This window comes from Girardinichthys multiradiatus, chromosome 3, assembly GCF_021462225.1.
Source record: "Girardinichthys multiradiatus isolate DD_20200921_A chromosome 3, DD_fGirMul_XY1, whole genome shotgun sequence".
Lineage (NCBI taxonomy): Eukaryota > Metazoa > Chordata > Actinopteri > Cyprinodontiformes > Goodeidae > Girardinichthys > Girardinichthys multiradiatus.
This window is the reverse complement of record NC_061796.1, coordinates 29,813,439-29,834,185: the sequence shown is the minus strand read 5'-3', so window position 1 is coordinate 29,834,185 and position 20,747 is coordinate 29,813,439. Positions and strand designations below refer to the sequence as shown.

Sequence of the window (20,747 nt, the reverse complement as noted above, 5' to 3'; positions counted from 1 at the left end):
GGATCATCATCTATTTCAGTGAAATGTAATGTCATAATGGTCCTGTTGGGATATGTCCTGCAAAAGGCCCTATTTCCGAGTGTTTTTATAACGATACAATTTAAATAATCATTAAAATGCAGAAATCTCAAACAAATTTAATTCAGATTAGATTTTATATTATATTATTTTCCAAAGATTCTTCATCCACACCTGTTGCCATTGATTCTGATCACCATTTGGGACAGCTAACTTATAGAACTGAGAGATTATCACTAGTGGTCTAACCAAAATAGTTCTTGGACCCACCTGTAGATATTATTATTATTATTATTATTTGGAGTCATTCAACTTTATTTCCACAATTCAGATTGGAGAAAACTACTTCTTGCTATTTTATACCAATGGTTGCTGCTCATTATACCCCTTTTCCAGTTTGTACCTTTGTGATTTTGATTGCTTCGTGGTCAACCTCTCAAGTACTAAATGATAACTTCTATCTCGGGACATTTTATACCCAACAGGGGGACATTTTGTAAATGGGGATCAGACGTAAAATAAATGAAAATAGGTGACAATGCAAAATAAATGTAACATAAGAGTTGAGCATCTGTGTGACAATTTATCTCAATTAATGAAAATATTTAATGACAATGAAAAATAAACTGAATGATTTAAGTACATAGGTATGAAATGACTAAAATATATAAAACAGCAGCGCAGTAAAAAAAAAATGTCTCCTCAAGAATGTTGTTTAAGAGTGATAAATCTAGCGTGTTAGCTAAACTGGATGCATTTACTAGTTTAACAATGCACACTCTCCCTTTAAAAAAAACTATAAAAACTAATTAAATGTACACATATTTTTAATTCTGATTGTGGATAGGGCATGTACGAATGTTCTTGTTGAACAGGTTGAACTGTAACATTCACATCTGCTTTGTAGAGCCTGTCAAGTTGTTATATGATAAATCAGCTTGCCATACATTTCTTTTGTTTGACAGGTACAGATAGCGTGACTTAGTTTGTTTTGTGTTTTTCTCGTTTTTGTAGCAGTAAATTTATAATCAGTTTTAGTATGGGGCATATTTTGTTTCTTAGTGTGGATTTTAAAGAAAAACTACATTTGTGTTGTAAAGCCTCCACATTCGAGAATTTGGTTTAATGTTGCTGAATTAGGTTTTCCTCCTATGTACCGGTTGGTCACAGCTGTACGACTTTTCCAGTTTCCCTTGTAATCCACGGAAAACGTGAGTGTGCTGTTTTTTTCAGACGGAGGGAACGCTCCTGCACGTTGCCTGCCGGCGTACAATAGCTGTTCTAGCTCACGTGGGTCAGACACGCGAAGAGCGAGCCTAGTCCTCGCGCGCTCCGGGCTCCGATTGGCCTAATAGAGCGGTTGCCCCGCCCCCAAAGACTGAGCCATTGGCCAGAAATAGGTCGAACAAACCCGCCCGCTCGGATTCCCCCCCCGCCTGCATGCCACTGCCGCGTGAGACCAGTCGGGAGGATGGAAGGAAAGCGGGAGGGTTTGTCTCGTCTACTGTACATAGCAAAGCGCGTACGAAAACAAAGCGTGCCACAGGAATTCACCTGTCTTCCTCCTGACTCATGCAGAGGTTCACGTAGATTAAAGACAAGTCAATATCAGTATTCTTACACTGAGTTCAATAATGCTGTATGTTTTGATTGCAAGCAAGGTAAATTTAATACAAAACTCAACTTTGTTGCTGCATAAACCAAATAACTCAAATAACTTAATGAAAGTACGAGGTACAAAACAACTATGTTGTGTCGTTTTATTTAATGTCTTAAATATGTCTTTCATGTCACTGCTAGATTTTCGGCTTACTCTGTGGCATTAACCTTGCAGTAAACAAAAACAGCCACATCATTCACATACTTGATCAGCACCCAACCTCACCAGTCCTCTCCTATCACAGTTGCATCCATGTGACCGCCCCCCTCATCCCGACCAGGCCAAGTTCAGTATAACGAGTTGCTTACTGCCATCTTGTGGTGCCACAAGTAAGAGCCATTTATTTTCAGAATGTAAAGGTGCGTCTCAGAAATTGGAATATCATCAGTTTTATCAATAGTTCAGTTCAAAGAATGAAACCCATATTTTACATATTTGTCACACAAAGAATAATACATTCTAAACATTGGTCAATTTTGATTGTTATAGCTTGCAGTCTTATTATTTAAATAATGGTTCAATACAGGAATGTTATGTTTATGTTATAGCCTACACAATCCTGGGCAAGACTGACTTGACAACTGTCCAAGAGACAGTCACTGACACCCTTAACAAGGAGAGTAAGCAACAAAAGGTCACTGCTAAAGAAGCAAAGACTGAAATATCCAAGAATATTAATGGAAAGTCGAGTGGAAGAAAAACACAGTGGAAAGTTAACAACATGGAACCTACTTGACCTAATCTACCCCTATTTAATATTGTTAAGAGGAAGATTAGATTCCAGAGCCAACAATGCAGACGAGCTGAAGCCCGCCATTAAAACAACCTTGGTTTCCTCGGCAGAGCCACAGCTGGATCCATGCCCTGCTGCATTGCTGTAGTAATTCATGCCAAGGGAACCTTGACCAAGTGCCTAGTGCATATACTATAAATTACATGAAGATATTGTTCATTAGGTTGAAATTTCAGTTTTAAGAATAGTTTTTATTTTGTTGTTCCTCTGTAATATAAAACTTTTCTGAAAATGGTTGGATTTTCAACAGACCCATCTTACATGGCTGCAAGCCATGATCTAAAAAATTAAAAATACACACCTTAAAATGGGAGTTTGCCCAACCAGTTCACATGTGTTTTGTGGACCTGGAGAAGGCATTCAACTGTGTCCCCCGTGATGCCCTGCGGGCGGTGCTCCAGGAGTATGGAATCGGGGACCCTTTACTAGGGGCTGTATGAGCGGAGCAGGAGTTTGGTTCGCATTGCCGGCAGTAAGTCGGACTTGTTCCCAGTGCATGTTGGACTCCGGCAGGGCTGCCCTTTGTCATCAGTCCTGTGCATAACTTTTATGGACAGGATTTCTAGACGCAGCCAAGGGCTGGAGGGGGTCTGGTTTGGGGACCAGTGGATTTCGTCTCTTCTTTTTGCAGATGACGTGGTCCTGCTGGCCCCCTCTAGCCAAGACCTACAACATGCGCTGTGGCGGTTCGCAGCCGAGTGTGAAGCGGCTGGGATGAAGATCAGCTCCTCCAAGTCCGAGGCCATGGTTCTCGACCGGAAAAGGGTGGCTTGTCCTCTTCAGGTTGGAGGGGAGTTCCTGCCTCAAGTGGAGGAGTTCAAGTATCTCGGGGTCTTGTTCACGATGAGGGAAGAATGGAGCGGGATATTGACAGATGGATCGGTGCGGCTGCCACAGTAATGGGGGCACTGTGCCGGTCCGTTGTGGTGAAGAGAGAGCTGAGCCGAAAAGCAAAGCTCTCGATTTACCGGTCGGTCTACGTTCCTACCCTCACCTATGGCCATGAACTTTGGGTCATGACCGAAAGAACTAGATCCCGGATACAAGCGGCTGAAATGAGCTTCCTCTGTAGGGTGGCCGAGCACTCCCTTAGAGATAGGGTGAGGAGCTCGGCCATCCGGGAGGAGCTCGGAGTAGAGCCGCTGCTCCTCCACATCGAGAGGAGCCAGTTGAGGTGGCTCGGGCATCTATACCGGATGCCTCCTGGACGCCTTCCTCGGGAGGTGTTCCAGGCACGTCCCACCGGGAGGAGGCCCAGGGGACGGCCCAGGACACGCTGGAGGGACTATGTCTCTCGGCTGGCCTGGGAACGCCTTGGGCTCCACCTAGAGGAGCTGGAGGAGGTGTCTGGGGAGAGGGACGTCTGGACGTCTCTGCTGAGTCTGATGCCCCCGCGACCCGGATAAAGTGGAAGACGACGAGTACGAGTACCTTAAAATACACTACTCCATGTAATAATTCTATATAAGGGTTTCACATTGCAAATTGAATTACTGAAACAAATTAAGTGTTCTATGATATTCCAACTTATTAAGATGCACCAGTATAACACTAGTCCTGTGATGGATTAGTGACCAACATTACTCGCCCACTGCATGCTGCAGACAGCCACCAGAGGCCCTGCAAGGATTAAGCGGATACAGAAAATGCACAACTGGACTGATATAACACAAGTGTCAAATTTGATTTTTGAAAACTATTAACTATCCTCAAGCAATAAACATTTTAATGGAATTTATTGTTATAGTAACCACATCCTGATAACTCATTGAAGGGATTAAAAATTAAGAACTCACATTTTACATATATCTAAATAAAAATCTCAAACGTCAATGCTAATTTTGGTTAAGTTACACCCTTTATATTGTACTATACTCTTGATATTGTTTGTAGAAATAAAAGAAAAACAAATGCTTACACTTAAGGTTTATTCATTGCTGAAATATAATCAACTACTGACTTCTCAGTAAATAATGTGATAGAAATCTACTAAAACTAGAATTTCTTTCCTTTAGAATAAAACAAAAACCTTGACAGGGGTATGAACATGTCATATGTGAATAAAGTGACATGATGTACTTCAAAACTTATTTCGAAAGAAAGAAAGAAAGAAAGAAAGAAAGAAAGAAAGAAAGAAATGCAAGGCTTGACAGTGATAACATGATTGCAGATCAGCAAAAATTAAAATGTATAAGGGGGTAAGTAGAAGACTGGCATGAAGATTGATTGGGTTACACACAAATACATGGAATATTACATTTGTTTCTAACATGATAGGTCCTTGTTTTTAACACACCTTTAAGAAGTACTGTAGAAACAATCACTGCTAAAAGAGCATAAAAATAACATGAGATTAACATGTTACAGTTGATTTGCTTAACCTGTTTTTAATCCTGTGGTATAAAAGCTAGGAATATCCTCAAATAAGTGAAGTAAAGTGAACACCATAAGCAAGGCTTCTTCATTTTGGCAGGAGAGGGATCACTGTAATGCTAATTACCAAAAATTTACATTTCATCTATATGTGATTAAATCACTAAGGAATATAGGGGCAACTCTCAAATCAAGTTTACACTACAAACTTTTGGGGATATACTGAATAAACCATCACATATTGCAGGAGTGATTTCACAACCTCAGCAAAAACTTGACCAGAGAACAAACATGCACTGACATACTATAACAAAAAAGTTCTTTGTCCCCATGTCCCTACTCCTAATAAATGCACTTTACATAAAAAAAAACTCCTTAGAGCCTCTAAGTGAACAACAACAAGACAAAATACAGAGTAGAGATGTTATCATACAGCAAGAGGTGTAGCAGGGAACTTTAGTTGTGTAGGGGGGAAATACATTAGCAGGTCATTTCACCAAACTTGTCTAGATAACTGCACAGTGTCAGCCAAGCATAGTGTCAATGCACTTAAGGGGTTAATTAATGATCCTATGGAAACAGTCACGTCTTTGAAAACACCTTCGAACACCTTCCAATATAACCTGGAAGAATCTCTGGTGATATTTAATATAATGTTCTACAGTAGTTAACACACTCATTCTAATACCAGAGTAGATGCAACTGAAAAAAGAGGCAAATTCTCCTAGAGGCAGTAGATGCCGTTGCCAGTCCCTTTTTTACCTCTCATTTTCCTATTTTAGAACTGAGCAACAAAAATCCTTCTTGTATGCCATTTTTTTTAGAAACCAGAATCAGAATCCGTACTGTCCCTGTAAGAATGGCATCTCCTCATGACTGTCGTGTATCTGTTTTTCTCCGGGTCTCTTCGAAAGCTTCAGTCTCTTAGCATCTCCTCTCTGCAGTCTTTTAGCCCTGCAGTGGCAGGACGCTTTGTGCCTGTGAAGAAGTGTAGCGTTCCAGAAGCGAGCGGTGCAATAACGGCAGGAGAAAGTCCCTCTGGCACGATGGGAGGCTCGATGGATGAAGGCTGTCAAAGGCCTGTAAGACTGCTTCCCACACACACTGCACCTCAGCCGCTCCTGAGTGCTCAAGGCCTTTCGTGGGTGTTTAACTGCCATGTGGATCAGCAACCCCGCTTTGCGGGAAAACACAGAATTGGGGCATATGGGACATCCGAACCGTTTCACTGGAACTTGGAGAGATGACAGGATCTGTACCTTCATTCCTCCAGTGTTGATAAGCCTATACCCACCACCACCAGATCCTCCTCCTCGCCTAATCGTCAAACGAAGAGAGCCTTGTTTCTTACTCTGCTGCCCTCTTATTGTACAGCTTATCTTTTTCTTCCGTTTGACTCCATCAAATCTCACTACATCCTGGGATTCCCAGTTATTTTCCCTCCATTCTCTGTTGTCGGACTTTTTTTTTTTCTTCTTGTGGCGTCTCATTTCATCGTGGGCCAGAGGGATGTTGCACTCAAAGTGTTGGTGGGACTGGGTGTCTAACTGATGATGGGGATGATGGTGGGAGAGGTGATGATGGTGATGCAGATGGTGATGTTCAGTGGAGGGCAGTTCCGTGAGGGGCTGGAATGGGGCGGTGGTGTGAAGCGTGCGGCTACGGGATCCGGCTGGATAAATGTGCTCTCCCTTCACTCCAGCAGGGGAATGCGGATGCTGTGGGGGCATGATTGTGGAGTTGGGGGGGAGAGGCTGAGAGTAAGATGAAGCACTGGAGTTGGAGGACTGGGCTGTTGCAGCATCATAAAAGAGGGGGGAGTAACCAGATGGTGGTTGCGGAGGTGGTTGCTGGTGACTGTGAGTGACAACGCTTAGACCCTGCCCTCCGTGGCCTTCAGTAGATGGAGCCATCTGAAGCAGGGCGTTGGTGGCAGCCTCACTTTCAGAAGCTGACTGATTAACATCACTCCCACCTCTGTTTTCTCCAGACCCACTGCTGCCTTCTTGTGGGTTAGACTGTTCAGCGCGGGTAATCCCATGCTGAGACTGCCTGTGGCGAGTGAGGCTATTTGAGTAGGCAAACTGTTTCCCGCATACCTCGCAGGAGAAGAACTTGTCACCCCCACCTTCATGAACCATCTGGTGATGGGCAGATAGCTGGAAGTGATGACGGTAGGACTTCCAGCATATAGCACAGGTGTAGAGTCGAGGCTGCGGTGGAGGTTGCGATTGGGGTGGGGGTGGAGGCTGTGGTTGAGAGTTGGAGTCTTGAGGCTTGACGTCTTGAGAGTAGGGGTAGTAGGAAGAGGTGCTTGGTGCTGGGTTCTGGCTCCTGTCTTGCGCCACGCTACATTGAGTATTTGGGTTAAAACTGTTGAGGCTCTCTGGAGCTGGTGTTGTGGGTACCTCTTCCAGCTCCCCTTTCTGGTGGAGTTTGCTGTGCCTCCTAAGGCTCTGGGAGTAACCAAACTCTTTCCCGCAGATTGTGCATTTGTAATTCTTGGCACCAGAGTGGACTGTCTGATGCTTGCTGAGGTGAAAAGCCTCTCTGAAATATTTTCCACATATGGTGCAATGGTGGGGCTTTTCACCGGTATGGATGCGGTCGTGCCTGCGCAGAGTCTCGCGGCGTGCAAACCCCTTGCCACAGACACTGCAAAGGTGAGTGCGTGGGAGCCCGCTGGGCCCCATTCTGGGGGTGTACTGCCTACGTTTTGGGGGCTGTCCACCAGCTGCAGGATCTTTTTTAGCTCTTGGTTTGCGAGGGCGTTTTGGTTTAGTAGAAGGATTCTGTGGGTTGCTGCTCATAGCCTCTTGGCTCCCACCACTTCGGAAATTCTTATCCATGCCAGACGTGGAGGAAGGTGAGCCTAGAGGTCCTAAACCAAGACCACCTAGCAGACCTCCTATTATGTCTCCCCTATCATCCCCTCTATTTCCGCTGTTGCTAGCTGCTGTTATTGCAGAGATTGCATTATTGACAGAGCTAGTGACATCATCCTCTGTGTCATCCAGAAGAGAAGAGAGTGGCAGGTGGGGCTGTTGCTGTGGATGGTGGTGCTGGTTGTGGCTCTGTGAGTGTGGATGTAGAGTTGGTGCCAAGGGAGCCTTTCTCAGAGCTGGGCCGGCCATTCCACTTCCACAGGGGGAAGCACCAGAGTAGCATGGAGATGGGTTACCTTGAGAACGGTGGTCATCATGGTAGCCTGTGTAACGATTCCGAGAGTAGTCAGTGGGGTATTTACCATCTGTTCTGTCCCTGTCATTTGAATTCCCTCCCCTTCCAGATTGAAACAGACCATCACATCCTAAACCTGTTTTAGGTTCTCCTTCACTCACAATGATTACACCATCCTCTTCCTCAGTTTTCCCATAAATAACCCCTCTATTGCTTTGATAAGTTCCCCCTCCTCCATTACCTCCTCCACCCCCTCCCTCGACTCTGTCCTCACCATCAGTTCCTGTCTTGCTGCCCCGGTGTTTGGGTCCCCTACCTGGCTTGCCGCAGGTGCCTGAGGCAGCATGGTTGAGAAGAGAGGTGCTCTCTCGGAAGGCACGACCACAGGCAGGACATCGGAATGGCTTTTCCTCATGAATCTTCTCATGACGTGTCAGTGACTCTCTACGATTAAAAGCCCGAGAGCAGGTGGAACAACCATATGGGCGGGCTGAAGAGTGTATAACTCCATGTTGCAGCAGATGCCCCTTTTTCTTAAAGCCTTTGCCACAATCGGGGCAATGAAATATTTTGTCTGGGCTAGGACAAGAATTTGACGAGGGTTGGGGAGTTTCTTGGGTCGAATGGGGAAGGCTTGGGTCAGACTGAGCTTTAATGTAAACAGGGTTTGGGCCTGTAGTGGCAGTATTGCTAGTACCTGCTGTGGTTGGCTCATGCATGCGCATATGCCTGCGAAGGCTTGATAGGTGAGGGAAGCTTTTGCCACAATCTCCACAGCTATAAATGGGCTCTGTATCGGACTCTGAAGTGTTGGGTTGCATTGAGCTCTGGTTATCAGATTTAGAAAGCTGAGAATCATTAGTAACCAGGACTGAAGCAGCAGTGGAAGAGGGAGCAGAGGAGGAGGAAGAAGAGACTACTGATGAGGATGAGGATGAAGAGGCAAGAAGGGATGATGGATCTCCGCCCATATTTGTCATACCAACCCCACTACCAATTAAAGCTGGGGGTTGGCCGTGACCTAGTCCCCCATTACCACTAGTAGTGCTTGGATTACCACTGTTGCTACTGTGAGCATGGCTGCTACTGCTATTATTACCACTATCAGATTTTCTTTGAGGCAAATAACCGGCCATGGCTTTCTTCCTCCTACTACTACTGCTACTACTACCGCTACTTCCGCCTCCGCTGCTTTCCCCTTTACCATCTTCCTTCGATAAAGATAAGTGAAGAGGTAAGGGTAGGGGCAAACCTGCTTCCTGCTGCATCAGTGAAGCTATCTGATTTGATGAGAGTACAGGAATGCCCTGGAAGTCAAAGCCACCCAGTGATGAAGCCTGGGAGCCTGGGTGGAGAGGGTGGTGAGGATGAGAATGAGTGTGAGGATGGGAAAGGGAGTGAGGTGGAAGCTGCTGCTGTTGGGGCGGCTGCTGGGTAGGCTGCTGGGGCTGGGGAGTGGAGTGGCTGTGTGAGTGCGAAGAGTGCAAACCAGGAGGTGGTGCGAGACTAGAACTAGGCTCCCCACCTGTCTGACTTAACCCAATCCCTAAGTGGTTATGAGTTCCCTGTTGAACTAGAAATTGTTCTAAGCTAGCATTAGCAGGCACACCAGAAAGAAAATATTGATTAGCAGCTAGCATGCAACTAAACTGTTGATGAAGGCTCCGTGCATCAGACTGGGCTCCAACCAACTGGTGTCCCAAAGAGCTGACTGCACTGCTGCTAGAAGGGTTGTTAGAGGTGGCCACAGATGTTGATGGAGAGGGAGAAGAAGAGGAGGGGCCAGGTGATGCCTGGGGGACAGAGAGCCCGGGATGCAGAGGAGGGGGTGGAGGTGCTGATGTTACTAATCCTCCTAATCCCCCAGCACTCCCACTACTGCCATTTCCCCCGGTAAAGTGCTCAAAGCGGCCTACGCCTGGGTGTAACTGCTCCTGTGCTAGTGCTGCCTCAGACGGGTGGAAAGAGCGCAGGAACTGCGGGTAGCCTGAAGAATGACTCGAGCTGTTGCTCATCTTGCTTGACTTTGAGCGAGAGGTCTGAGATGAGGAAGGCTGTTGTTGTAAAGGTGGGGGAGGAGGGGCACTCATCTTGGCAAAAATGGAGGCAGAATCAGAAAAGGCGTTACCTCTTGACCCCTGCAGGGGGCCCAAGCCAAGTCCAGACAGAAGAGCTCCAGAAGACTCAGCCTGCTGCTGCTGCTGCTGCTGGAGTTGATGCTGGTGAAGTTGCACTTGCTGCTGATGCTGTAGCTGTCGATCTAAACCAAGGCCTTTGAACTGGTGGGCCTGGTGCCCACTTAACATCTCTATAATGTCCAGATTGTATTTTCCAAATTGGAACATTTCACACTCACTGGCACATGTGGGTGCAGATGCCAAACCTCCAGCGCTAGGAGCGGCTACAGTAATCCCACCACTTGCTGGTGAAAGACAAGACTTTACCCTAAGAGTGGGACTACGCTACTATGTTCTTACTTTGGAGACAGCTTAAAGTTCATCTCTCCAGATTGTTTACCTCTGGTGCTGCCACTCCCTCTTGATCATCCACTGCCCACACTATACTTCCAAACTCAGTGGGGTAGCTGAGGTGATAAACTGATGATCAAATGTAAAAGGTAGACGAGTTCCACCCAACTGCATCAAAAATTAATTATAGTGGTTTTTATTGAGGAACCAGTTCAAATGATGATTTCTTGTCTCCTTTGAGAATAACTGTTCCTTCACCTAAGATTCCTCATCCATGTTCAGCCAAGGAGTTCCTACAGCTGAAAACAGAAGTCAAGAAGGGGTGAAAGTCATAGAAGGGCTCTACATACCTTAGTATAAAATATTAATAACTTTATGTAGACAAACAGATTGCGCTTTATTCTACAAGATCTCATTAAAATACAGGGAAAATTACTAAAAATGTACAGGATAAACGTGAAAATACAGAAATTTGTCTCTAAAAGGCCAGTTTTTAGTACAATGATCCTTAAAAAAAATATCAAGTCCGAGGCTGTAAATATATCAAGGATCCAAAGTGTACCACAAAAGACAGTACTAGACAAGCAATAATCTGAATTTAACAGAATTCATGACAGTTTTAAAGTATCACTTCCTTCAACATATAATAGGCGACAAAAACAAATCCTTGCACGAGCAAACTTTAGTCACCACTTGTTTCTAATTATTTACAACAAATTAACCTCTTGTTGTAAATGTAAAAATGTAACCGATGAAAGTCTACATACCCATTAATATTTGTTAAATACAAGAAAATGAAGTGAACAATTTGTGCCATATCTGAAAGGATATTCCCACATTTTACAGCAACTGCAACAAACAAAAGAAAACATTCAACATTTGCAATGACTTACCTTAGAGCGGTTCTGCTGGAGTGGTGCACAAATAAAGTTGTGGTACAAATTCCAACTGTTTTTATTATTAGACTCGTACTGACTAAAAACACAGAGGTATTCTCATCTTTTACTGTGAATGAACATTGTGCACCTTGTAGGCGTCTGTGTGAAAAGAGGCAGATTTTGCATATTTAACAAAAGCGCTGGAGATAGTGACCCATTTCACTTCAATACTCTACTATCTGACCATTTAATCTTTTCTTGCTGAATCTTTTCTGTTATGAATCACACATGTAAATCTGAATGTTATCATTACATGCCAGAATATTCCCTCACATTGCTGCATGTTTGAGGACTAGGTAACCAAAACAGCCAAAAATAATAATAATAAGGCAGAACATTTGGTTTTAGCTGAACAGGTGGAAAGGTGTATTCTGTCCATTTGATAAGCTATTACTTACTGTTGGTAGATTCTGCTTTTTACATTATATTATAAGAAATTCTGACCATGACGGAACAGGTTCTCACATTCAAATTTGTATAAGCACAAAATGATTGAAAACAGATCTTAAAGAAAGGTTTGAATCTTCATCAACATTTTAGCTTATGGGTTTATTTCAGACAACAATTTGGACGTAATAACTTACCATGATCACAGAAACTGAATAAGGAAAAACCACTGATTGTACTGGTAAATATTGATAGATAGAAAATTTCTCCAAGTCAATTCATCACTCTGCTAAATGCTATCATGTTATCCTAACCTACTTTCAATTCGTCTGCATTAAAAAAAAACTATTTTGTAATTATGTAGTTACCCATAGCATGTCTCTAGGTAACTAATTATTTGGATGAAAGATTGAGATAGATAATCAAAGATGTTTAAACCTTACATATAATTTAGTTGTAAATCCTTTATCTAAATATCTGAAGAATGTTTAGACCCTATTTCTTAAACCCCATGTGGGCCATTGTTCCCTTATGGAATATAAGAGATTATGACCCCGATCAAATCCCAATAACTCTGATCAACTAGTAGTAAATACACATAACGGAGTCACATTACCACATTTCCTGACAGTCAACTAGTCGCAAAAAGTTACTTTGAATCACTGGCTGTCAAAAATAAATTAACGCATGGCCAAAACATCCTGTCACTTTAAACTCAACAATAATGCATTACTCTTTGCATTAAATGAAATGTAAACCAAAACCTCCTTCCCTTACCATTAAAACTGATTATTCTGACTTTTCTCGTTTTTATTCCACCTCAGTTTGGTTGTAGGAAGGTTTGCAGGTACAGAAGAGGAATGTAACCACAGCTTGATGCATTTAGTCACATCTAAACTTTTCTAACTAACCTTCATTTGGGTAACTACAGACAAAACAACAGCTCACATCTTTTCCTCTATTTACTTTAGTGAAATCTTTGTCAGATCAGTTTAAACTGAATCCGGACTTTAGCATCCTTTTGGTACTTTAAGAGTGGCTGCAGTGGGGCACCTTTTCTTTACAATGTTAAATTTGTTTAGTGTTCTAACAACTTAACCTGGAGGACGTGTTAATAAGAGAAGCTCTTTTGAGATTCTGTAATAATAAAATAAAATTTTTGTTGTATATATATATATATATATATATATATATATATATATATATATATATATATATATATATATATATATATATATATATATATATATAGATAGATAGATAGATAGATAGATAGATAGATAGATATACCTCAACATGTGTGAACTGAACTGAAAAAGAGTTATTGTTAAGAGTGAACTTGAACTTGCATAACACTACTGGTTCAAATTAATTGGCCTGCACAAGATCTAGATTTCCACTATAACCTCAGGGTAGGAAAGGATCCAACTGACTGTTATTATGGTTCAAGGCAGAAAATTCTCTTTCACGGTTTTAAAAAGTGAAAATATATTCCGCAGTAATAAATGCGACATATCGGCTGAATAACACCACTATTACATGTCATTTAACTGGCATTTCTTCATATCATTTGTAGTTTCATGTTACTATCTAGATGAAAATCTAAAATTGTATCTATTTTTTGTGATTTTGGGTCACGTCTCACTGTTTTAAATAATTATCTTGGAATTTCTATCGTAATTTTGAACCTCCATACATAATCTGGGTATAATTTCTGAATTTGATAATGCTTCAGATAAAATCAATTACGTTAGCATAAACCTCTACTGATAATTGTATGTGCATATTTAAACTCTATAAGGAAAAATCTATTTAACCATATAAACAATTTAACCATATAAACAGATCTACATAGATACACAAAAGGGAAAACAAACAAAAAATAACTGAAGAAATCAATTTTTCACTTAAGAATGATGAAGGTTGACCGTCTTCCGTGGACTTTACTCACTTTAAATGGGGTTATGCTCACCTCTAAACATCGTACCGTTTCCTCTAATTAAATTGATGAATCCTTGGATGGGGATGGAGCTCCCCTGGCAGATGAGAGATTATCTAACGCATATCTGACTGTCTCTCGTTTTAATGCAGATCAGCAATCCTGCACAAAAAAAAAAAAAAAAAAGCACAGATGCTAAAATTAACACCAGCTTCCCATTCGCTTTACCGTGTAAACATTAGTTTTAAGCGCTAGTAATAACGGCTGCACTAATTCATGTTACAGTGTTAGCTCACATTAAGTAAAAAAAAAAAAAAAAAAAAAAAAAAAAGAAAGAAAGAAAAACTAAACTTGGCGGTTCTCTTTAGCATCATATTTGACTCCGGCTCAGTGTGTCTGGCTATGTGCAGCCGCACGCATTTTACAAAAGCCACATTGTTGCTAACGTTAGCCATCCTCTCTAAGCACAATCGTAAACGCACGCCGACTAACGTTAACACGACGATGCTAACGCTAGCATATACATCTGCGTAACCTATATTCAGCAAATGTTTACCTACGCAACCAGTAACAGAGCAGAGTTTGCAGATGGATGAGGCCTGGCACGCCTTCTTCTTCTCCTTCTAACTGCCTGCTGGCTAGCTACGGTCCGCTTCCATTTCTGCGTGCTGTTTTCCAGTCGTTAGCCAGAGCCATTTTCACTGATGCTGAGCTGGGTGAACGCTCGAAATCAACGCCGACGAACACCGCAGCAGCCTCCTCGCCATTTGGTTACCGACCGCTCCGCGCTGGGTGGAAGCTCATTCGCTTATTATTATTTGAGGGCCGAGGAGAATTTTTTGTCGGTCGGTGGTAATATATATATATATATTTTTTTTTTTTTTTGGGTAAAACTGAGTGACGTGTGCTCCCCTAACGTTGGTCCTTTCCGGCCCTTGTAATGTTTCCGGGTAGCGGCAGCAAAGGGGCTCACGGACGGTGTTTTAGGGCTCGTAGCGGATTCACCGCTTGGCTTCATGCTACTGGGTTTCGCTTTTAGAAATCTACCCATTCGGATGTTTTATGTGGATTCAACCTTCACACCCCAGCCCTGTTGACAGCATAACGTCTGCCTGAATATTTCCGGTGTCATCAATCTTGGTCAGGGCTGAAAAAAATGTCTTTGAGCCTGTAGGCGTATAAACAACGTTGAAATTGTAAAAAAAAAAAAAAAGTGGGAAGAACTTTTATGGATAAAACCCAAAGTAAGAACACTTGTGTGTGTAATATATAAGTCATAAAGCTCTATAAACGACTTCTGTGCATTCTTTTATTTGCATTATGAATACAGTTCAATATTATGTCAGGATATATATTAACTGTCTATCAAAATAACAAAAAATATTTTAGAATTTTCATTTTTTTCAAGTAGAAATCTGAAAAGTGTGGCATACATTTGTGTTCAGCTCTCCTATCTCTGATCAATATAATCCAGTCCAGCCGTTTGCCTTTAGAGGTTCCTTACACATTAAGAGCCCACATGTGTGTAAAGAAATTTCAGTAAAAATACAGCTGTTCTGTGAAAGCCTCAGAGGTTTGAAGCGCAGGCCAGCGATAGAGAAGTTTAAACCAGGGTTAGATAATAGAATAATATCCCAAGATATAAACATCTCATAAAGCACCATGCATTCTCTCATCTCAAAATGGAGATAGTGTGGCACAAGAAGCAAAATAATAAGACCTCCACTTGAATTGACAAGCTGGGCAAGCCAGGAAGAAGCAAGTGAGCAAAGTGTACCGGAGTCAAATTCCTTGTTTGTATGTACGAAGTTGGCAATAAAGCTGATTCTGATTCTGAAGCAGCTAAGAGGCCCCATAGTGACTCTGGAGGAGCTGCAGAGATCCACCACTCAGGGGAGACAGTCTGTTGACAGGATAACTTTTAGATGTGCACCCCAAAAGTCTGGTCTTTATAGAAGAGTGTCAGACTGAAAGCTGTTGTTAAAAGAAAGACACAAGAAGTCCAGTTTGCCACAAGCCTTGTAGGGGACTCAGCAAATTTGGAAAAAGGGTGCTCTGCTAAGGTAAGACTAAAATGTCACATTTTGGCCCTCATGCAAAATGCGATGTATGGCAGAAGAGAGTTACAACGGTTCAAAGGGATCTCATTTACAAAGGTCTCGGTAAGGAGAAGAGTACACAAAGTTCCACTGTATTTTTTATATACCATAGAAAAATAAAGACAGTGGGACTACACTAGATTCAAAAAAGGTGGACATTTCCACAAATTGTTTCAAAGGACAATGCAAAACCTGTCAGAGAGGCTGCCCAGAGTCCAACTGCAAAACTGAAGGAGCTGCATGAGGTTCCAACATGGTCTGGTTGTGTTCTGCATGTGGCACAAATCTTCTGTATTTTCCATATGTCTGTAAGTGGGGTTGCAGGACACAATTCAAAAGGTAAGTTTGGCACAAAAGCAACACTGGACAGCACCAATAGAACATCATGCCCAAAATGAAGCACGGTGGTGGCAGCATCATACTCTAAAGTTCTTTTTTCAGGTGGAACTGGGTCTTTCATCAAGACGGATGACACTATGAACAGTTCCAAATATCGGTTAATTTTGACCTAAAACATTTAGATGTCTGCTAGAAAAATAAAGATGTGTTTTTCTGGAGGAGTCCAAGCATGCAACCAGACCTACATTAGAATGATTTCATAAATTTTGGAATTGTAGAGCCAGAGTCCAAACATAAATCTGACAGAAAATCTGTGGGCTCACCTGAAAAGTGCCGTGGACAAGAGAAAGTCTAATCTTAAATTACTTGGATCAATATCGGGGCCGAAACAATCCTTTAATCTGACCTAATTGAGCCTTCAATTTAAAAGTTCTTATCCGATCTGTACTTAAATTTACATCATCATGGATGCTGACATTTAAATTTGTGCATTGCCACTTGGGGCAGAACATTATAAAATCCATACTATATTATTTTAAAAATATATATATTTTTAAATTGTTAGATCTTAGGATATTTTTTTCACATTATGTCAGTCTTTTTAATTAAACTCTGCATCACTAAGGGGTTGTATAATATATATATGTTTTTATCTACACTCACAAACAAATAAAAATAAGCCCCCAGAAGGAATAGATTTGGACAGGTTTCAGGTATGTAAAATGTTTATATTTGTAAATATTTGGCAGGGCTAAGTGGTGGGTTTACAAGTAGAGTAATAAGGTTACAGCATCTGACAGTCCCTTAAGGACAATGCATAAATCTCTAACCTACCATGCATGTTTTTGGAAGTTGGAAAGAAGTACCCAGAGAGAAACAATGCATGCACAAGGATAACTTGCAAACTCTATTCACAGGTTTGAATGTGGAACCTTGCTAGTAAGACTAGTGCTAACCGTTATGGCCAAAATTGTTGCTTTTCAACACTGGATCACTTGGAACAAAGGTCTTAAAAGGTGTTAGTAACTGTTATTAAATAATAATGCTACATTCAACTGTTTTGCTCCAAAGCAGCTTTTGTATCTCAGCGTAACAGCGGGATAAATCATTATTTCTTCAGTTTTATAAAATTCCTCAATACTTTAGGTGTCTCTTCCCGATCTTGGCATTCAGGCATAAAAAGTATAATAACTGCACAGTCATTCAACACACACTTAATAATTAGCATTTCCTACTGAATTCATCATTTTTTTGATGACTAATGAGAAGAGACCAAGAATTTCCTCTGCTGCAGATGAGAGGTGTAATAAGGTCAACTGCGTCAGAAAACACCAGGTTACATCTCCTCTAATTAAAGACCATATGCAGCACAGAGTGTAAGCGGTAAAAACTGCTAGGGATTAGCTGTTTAGTAAAACCAGCTTTAACAACTGAGGAGCAACAAAACACTACTGAAGAACCCTTTAAGAAGAAAAAGTGTGGTAGAGTAAGAAACACAAAGATTACAACAGAATCAGTGGCGTCTGCATATGTGTCTCTCACTGTGGAGTATGTAGGCAGAGGTGCGATAGTGTTCAAGCTCTGCTGGACAAAGAAGCAGAGTGATGTAGTGTTCAAATCATCGGACTTCGACAGTCACCCACATCCTAAAACCATTTGAGACGCCCTGAGAGTAATTGGACCACAGAGGAATAAAAAGCAGCTAGTGAGTGCTCCGAATGTGTAGCTACCTCACAGGTGAGGTGGAGACGCTCTGGGGTATGATGAAGCTGGCTGGGATTTATTTTTCCAGAAGTGTGAAAACGCTAGTATTGAGCTAAATTGTGTCTTCTTTTACAAAAGTAACACATTTTTCTTTATGAGAATCCCATATGCCTTATCTAATGTAGAGCGATGAGAAAATATCTACCACCTTCAAAGATATCTTTTGTTTTGCTTTTTTGTCGTACTTAAATCTTTCAGATCATCAAATTCTAATGTTAGACAAAGACAAACAAAATTAAATACAAAAAGCAGCTTTCAATAATGAATTTGTTTATTAAAGTAAACAAGCTATTCATACCAAACACATTATCATGGATGCTGACATTTAAATCTGTGCATTGCCTCTTGGGGCAGAACATTATAAAATCCATGCTGGCTCTGTGTTAAAATATAGCTGCATCGTCTTGTTAAAGCATAAATTAACTGACTAACCATTTTTAGTTTGGTTTAATTTCAATGTCCACACCCAGACCCACATAAAGCCATTGTAATCTGTCAGTCCATAAAGAGCTATGGTTAGTCTTTATTATTCAACGGCAAGGAAGAGGGCTGGGCAGAAATTGCTTCAACTGGAGAGTTCAAAGGCCAACACTAGTGCGGACCAAAAAGAACACAAATGCTCCAGAACATCTTGATAATCCTTAAGACCTTTAGGAAAATATTCTGGGAACTGAAAACAGTGCCGGTACTGTGATGATCTTGAACTGTTTTGCTGCTTCAGAACCTGGATGACTTGCCGTAATTGATGTGACCAGGAACTCTGCTCTCTAGCTGAAAACACTGGAGGATAATGTTATTTCATCAGCTTAACAACTGAAACTCAAGAACACTTTGAAGGAGGAAGCAGAACAATAATCCGAAGCACACCAGCAAGTCTAACTTGCTACAATGAAGGTTTTGGAGTAGCCTAGCCAAAGTCTGGACCTAAATCCAATTGAGATGCTGTGGGAGAACCTGCTGTGGCCATTCATATATAAAGTCCTCCAGTGGACCAACTTCCCACCTCAGCGGTGTGAAAGACTCATTGCAAATAATTAATTGCAAATAATTAATAAAAAGGTGTTTCCTCCAAGAGTGGCACAATCCATTATTAGGTTTAGGGTTTTATTCATGGTTCTTTTCCATATTAATAAATTAAACCATCCTTTAAAACTTGCATTTTGTATTTTCTTTGAACATATTTGTCAGATAAATTTATATAAATATTTGTCAAATTTTGCTTGATGAGTTGAAAGAAAAAAAAAGCAAAACCTGAACAATTTGGTTAAGGGGGCAAATAACTTTTCTGAAATGTCCTTTATATTGAGTAGTAAAAAGTAAAAATAAAAACAAATGTGTGGGAAAACCTTTGACTAGGCATAAATTATGCCTAGCCCATTTAACAAAACATTTAATCTATATGTTTTTTTGACAATTCTATGCTAAACTGTGAACCACCTAGTGGTAAATTGTGCAAACTGCAAGAACACAAATCAGGCATCAAAGCTCAATAGCTAAAAATCTTATTTTTCCTGTCCTTTGTGTGTGTCTTGTGTCTTGTTTCAGCTCCAGAACAATGTGAGCTACCGCCTGCTCTTTCACTGAAGCCTTTGCTCATCTCAGAGCAATAAATGTATTCACATGAGGCTGACAATATGAGCTGTAAAGCCTCCGTCTTGCTGCAAGGTTCCAGCAGGAGCAGTGCGATATAACTCTACATTCAGATGGACTAGAGTGAATTTCATTTTAAAGTATAGCTGTCCACTCCCAGTAGCACTCCATGGCTTTTAATGTGGCTTATACAACATAACACACCTGTGTTATATACAGTTTTAGTTTGTTTGTTAATCTACAGACAACTGGAGGGCTTTCTGCTAATATAATGTAGCTGCAGCTTCTGGTTTGACCCCCTATACAACATTAATTTGCTTCCTGATTGCTACTATTAGAAAATCTATTATATAACATATTACTGCTGACCAAGCCTCTTGTGTCTCAACTGTTTACACAAACATCTCTCAGACTAGTCTGTTAAACACAGTCTCAGTCTGAGCTTTGGACTAAATATAGAATATTGAATTTTCATCTAGTCTAGTCACCATTAAAAACACAGAATAAACTCTTTTGATTTTTGTCAATTTTTACTTGTTCTCTGCAAGATTTTCCTGGCCCCCCACTGTTGTTCAGACTCAAATGCTGTTTTGGGAAATTATGTCATTCAGTGGCTTCCCATAGATGAAGTTCGTTTAGTGGCAGTCCTGGTTAACATGTGTAAAAGCCTTTTATATAAATTAATCTTTCATTGCCATTGCATAATCTCACACAAAAAAAGTTGTAGGGGAGTCGGCGCCTATCTCCAGCAGTCATTGAGAGAGAGGCGAAGTACATCCTGGACAGGTGCATGACAGGCACCCCTAAAAATTCCCATTAAATACATAAAAAACTAAATTGGTAATTATTTTAATTAGTCAGAGTAGAGAAACTTTTAATTACTTTATGTTTTTCTGGGGTATACATATATACATATATATGGCACACTTCAAAATGGGAAATACAAGTAAAAATGGCATTTAAAGCATTTGGACAATGTATTGAGCTTCAAATGTTTGGGAGGGGCTACGAGAAAAGAGTTACTGGCCCAAAGTTGCCCATATCTACAGTGAGAGCAAAACATTTAGAAAGGATTAAACAACTTAAACTTTCACAAATGACGCTGGGTGTGGGACCGAGTTCATTTCAATGAGGAATTCTTTAAGGGAATTAAAAGAAAATATTCTGCAGTGTTCATTGTTTTCACCTTTACAGTATTT

The 20,747-nt window shown here is 41.2% G+C and overlaps 1 protein-coding gene across 3 annotated transcripts; it reads right to left on the bottom strand.

The window, feature by feature from the left end:
- Positions 1–4,385: 4,385 nt before the first annotated feature.
- Positions 4,386–14,995, bottom strand: si:dkeyp-69b9.6 (zinc finger protein 865). 3 transcript variants are annotated; one of them, XM_047360874.1, is made up of 4 exons: positions 14,313–14,971; positions 13,790–13,918; positions 10,153–10,791; positions 4,386–8,052 (listed from the first exon to the last, which is right to left on the bottom strand). In XM_047360874.1, exons 3-4 carry the CDS (start codon positions 10,367–10,369, stop codon positions 5,678–5,680), a joined length of 2,592 nt encoding a protein of 863 aa, XP_047216830.1. In that variant the 5' UTR covers positions 10,370–10,791; positions 13,790–13,918; positions 14,313–14,971; the 3' UTR covers positions 4,386–5,677. The 3 variants fall into 3 exon arrangements, with proteins under 3 accessions (XP_047216830.1, XP_047216828.1, XP_047216829.1); XM_047360872.1 differs by having other exon boundaries at positions 4,386–10,791; positions 14,313–14,995; XM_047360873.1 differs by having other exon boundaries at positions 4,386–10,791; positions 14,317–14,995.
- Positions 14,996–20,747: the final 5,752 nt, after the last annotated feature.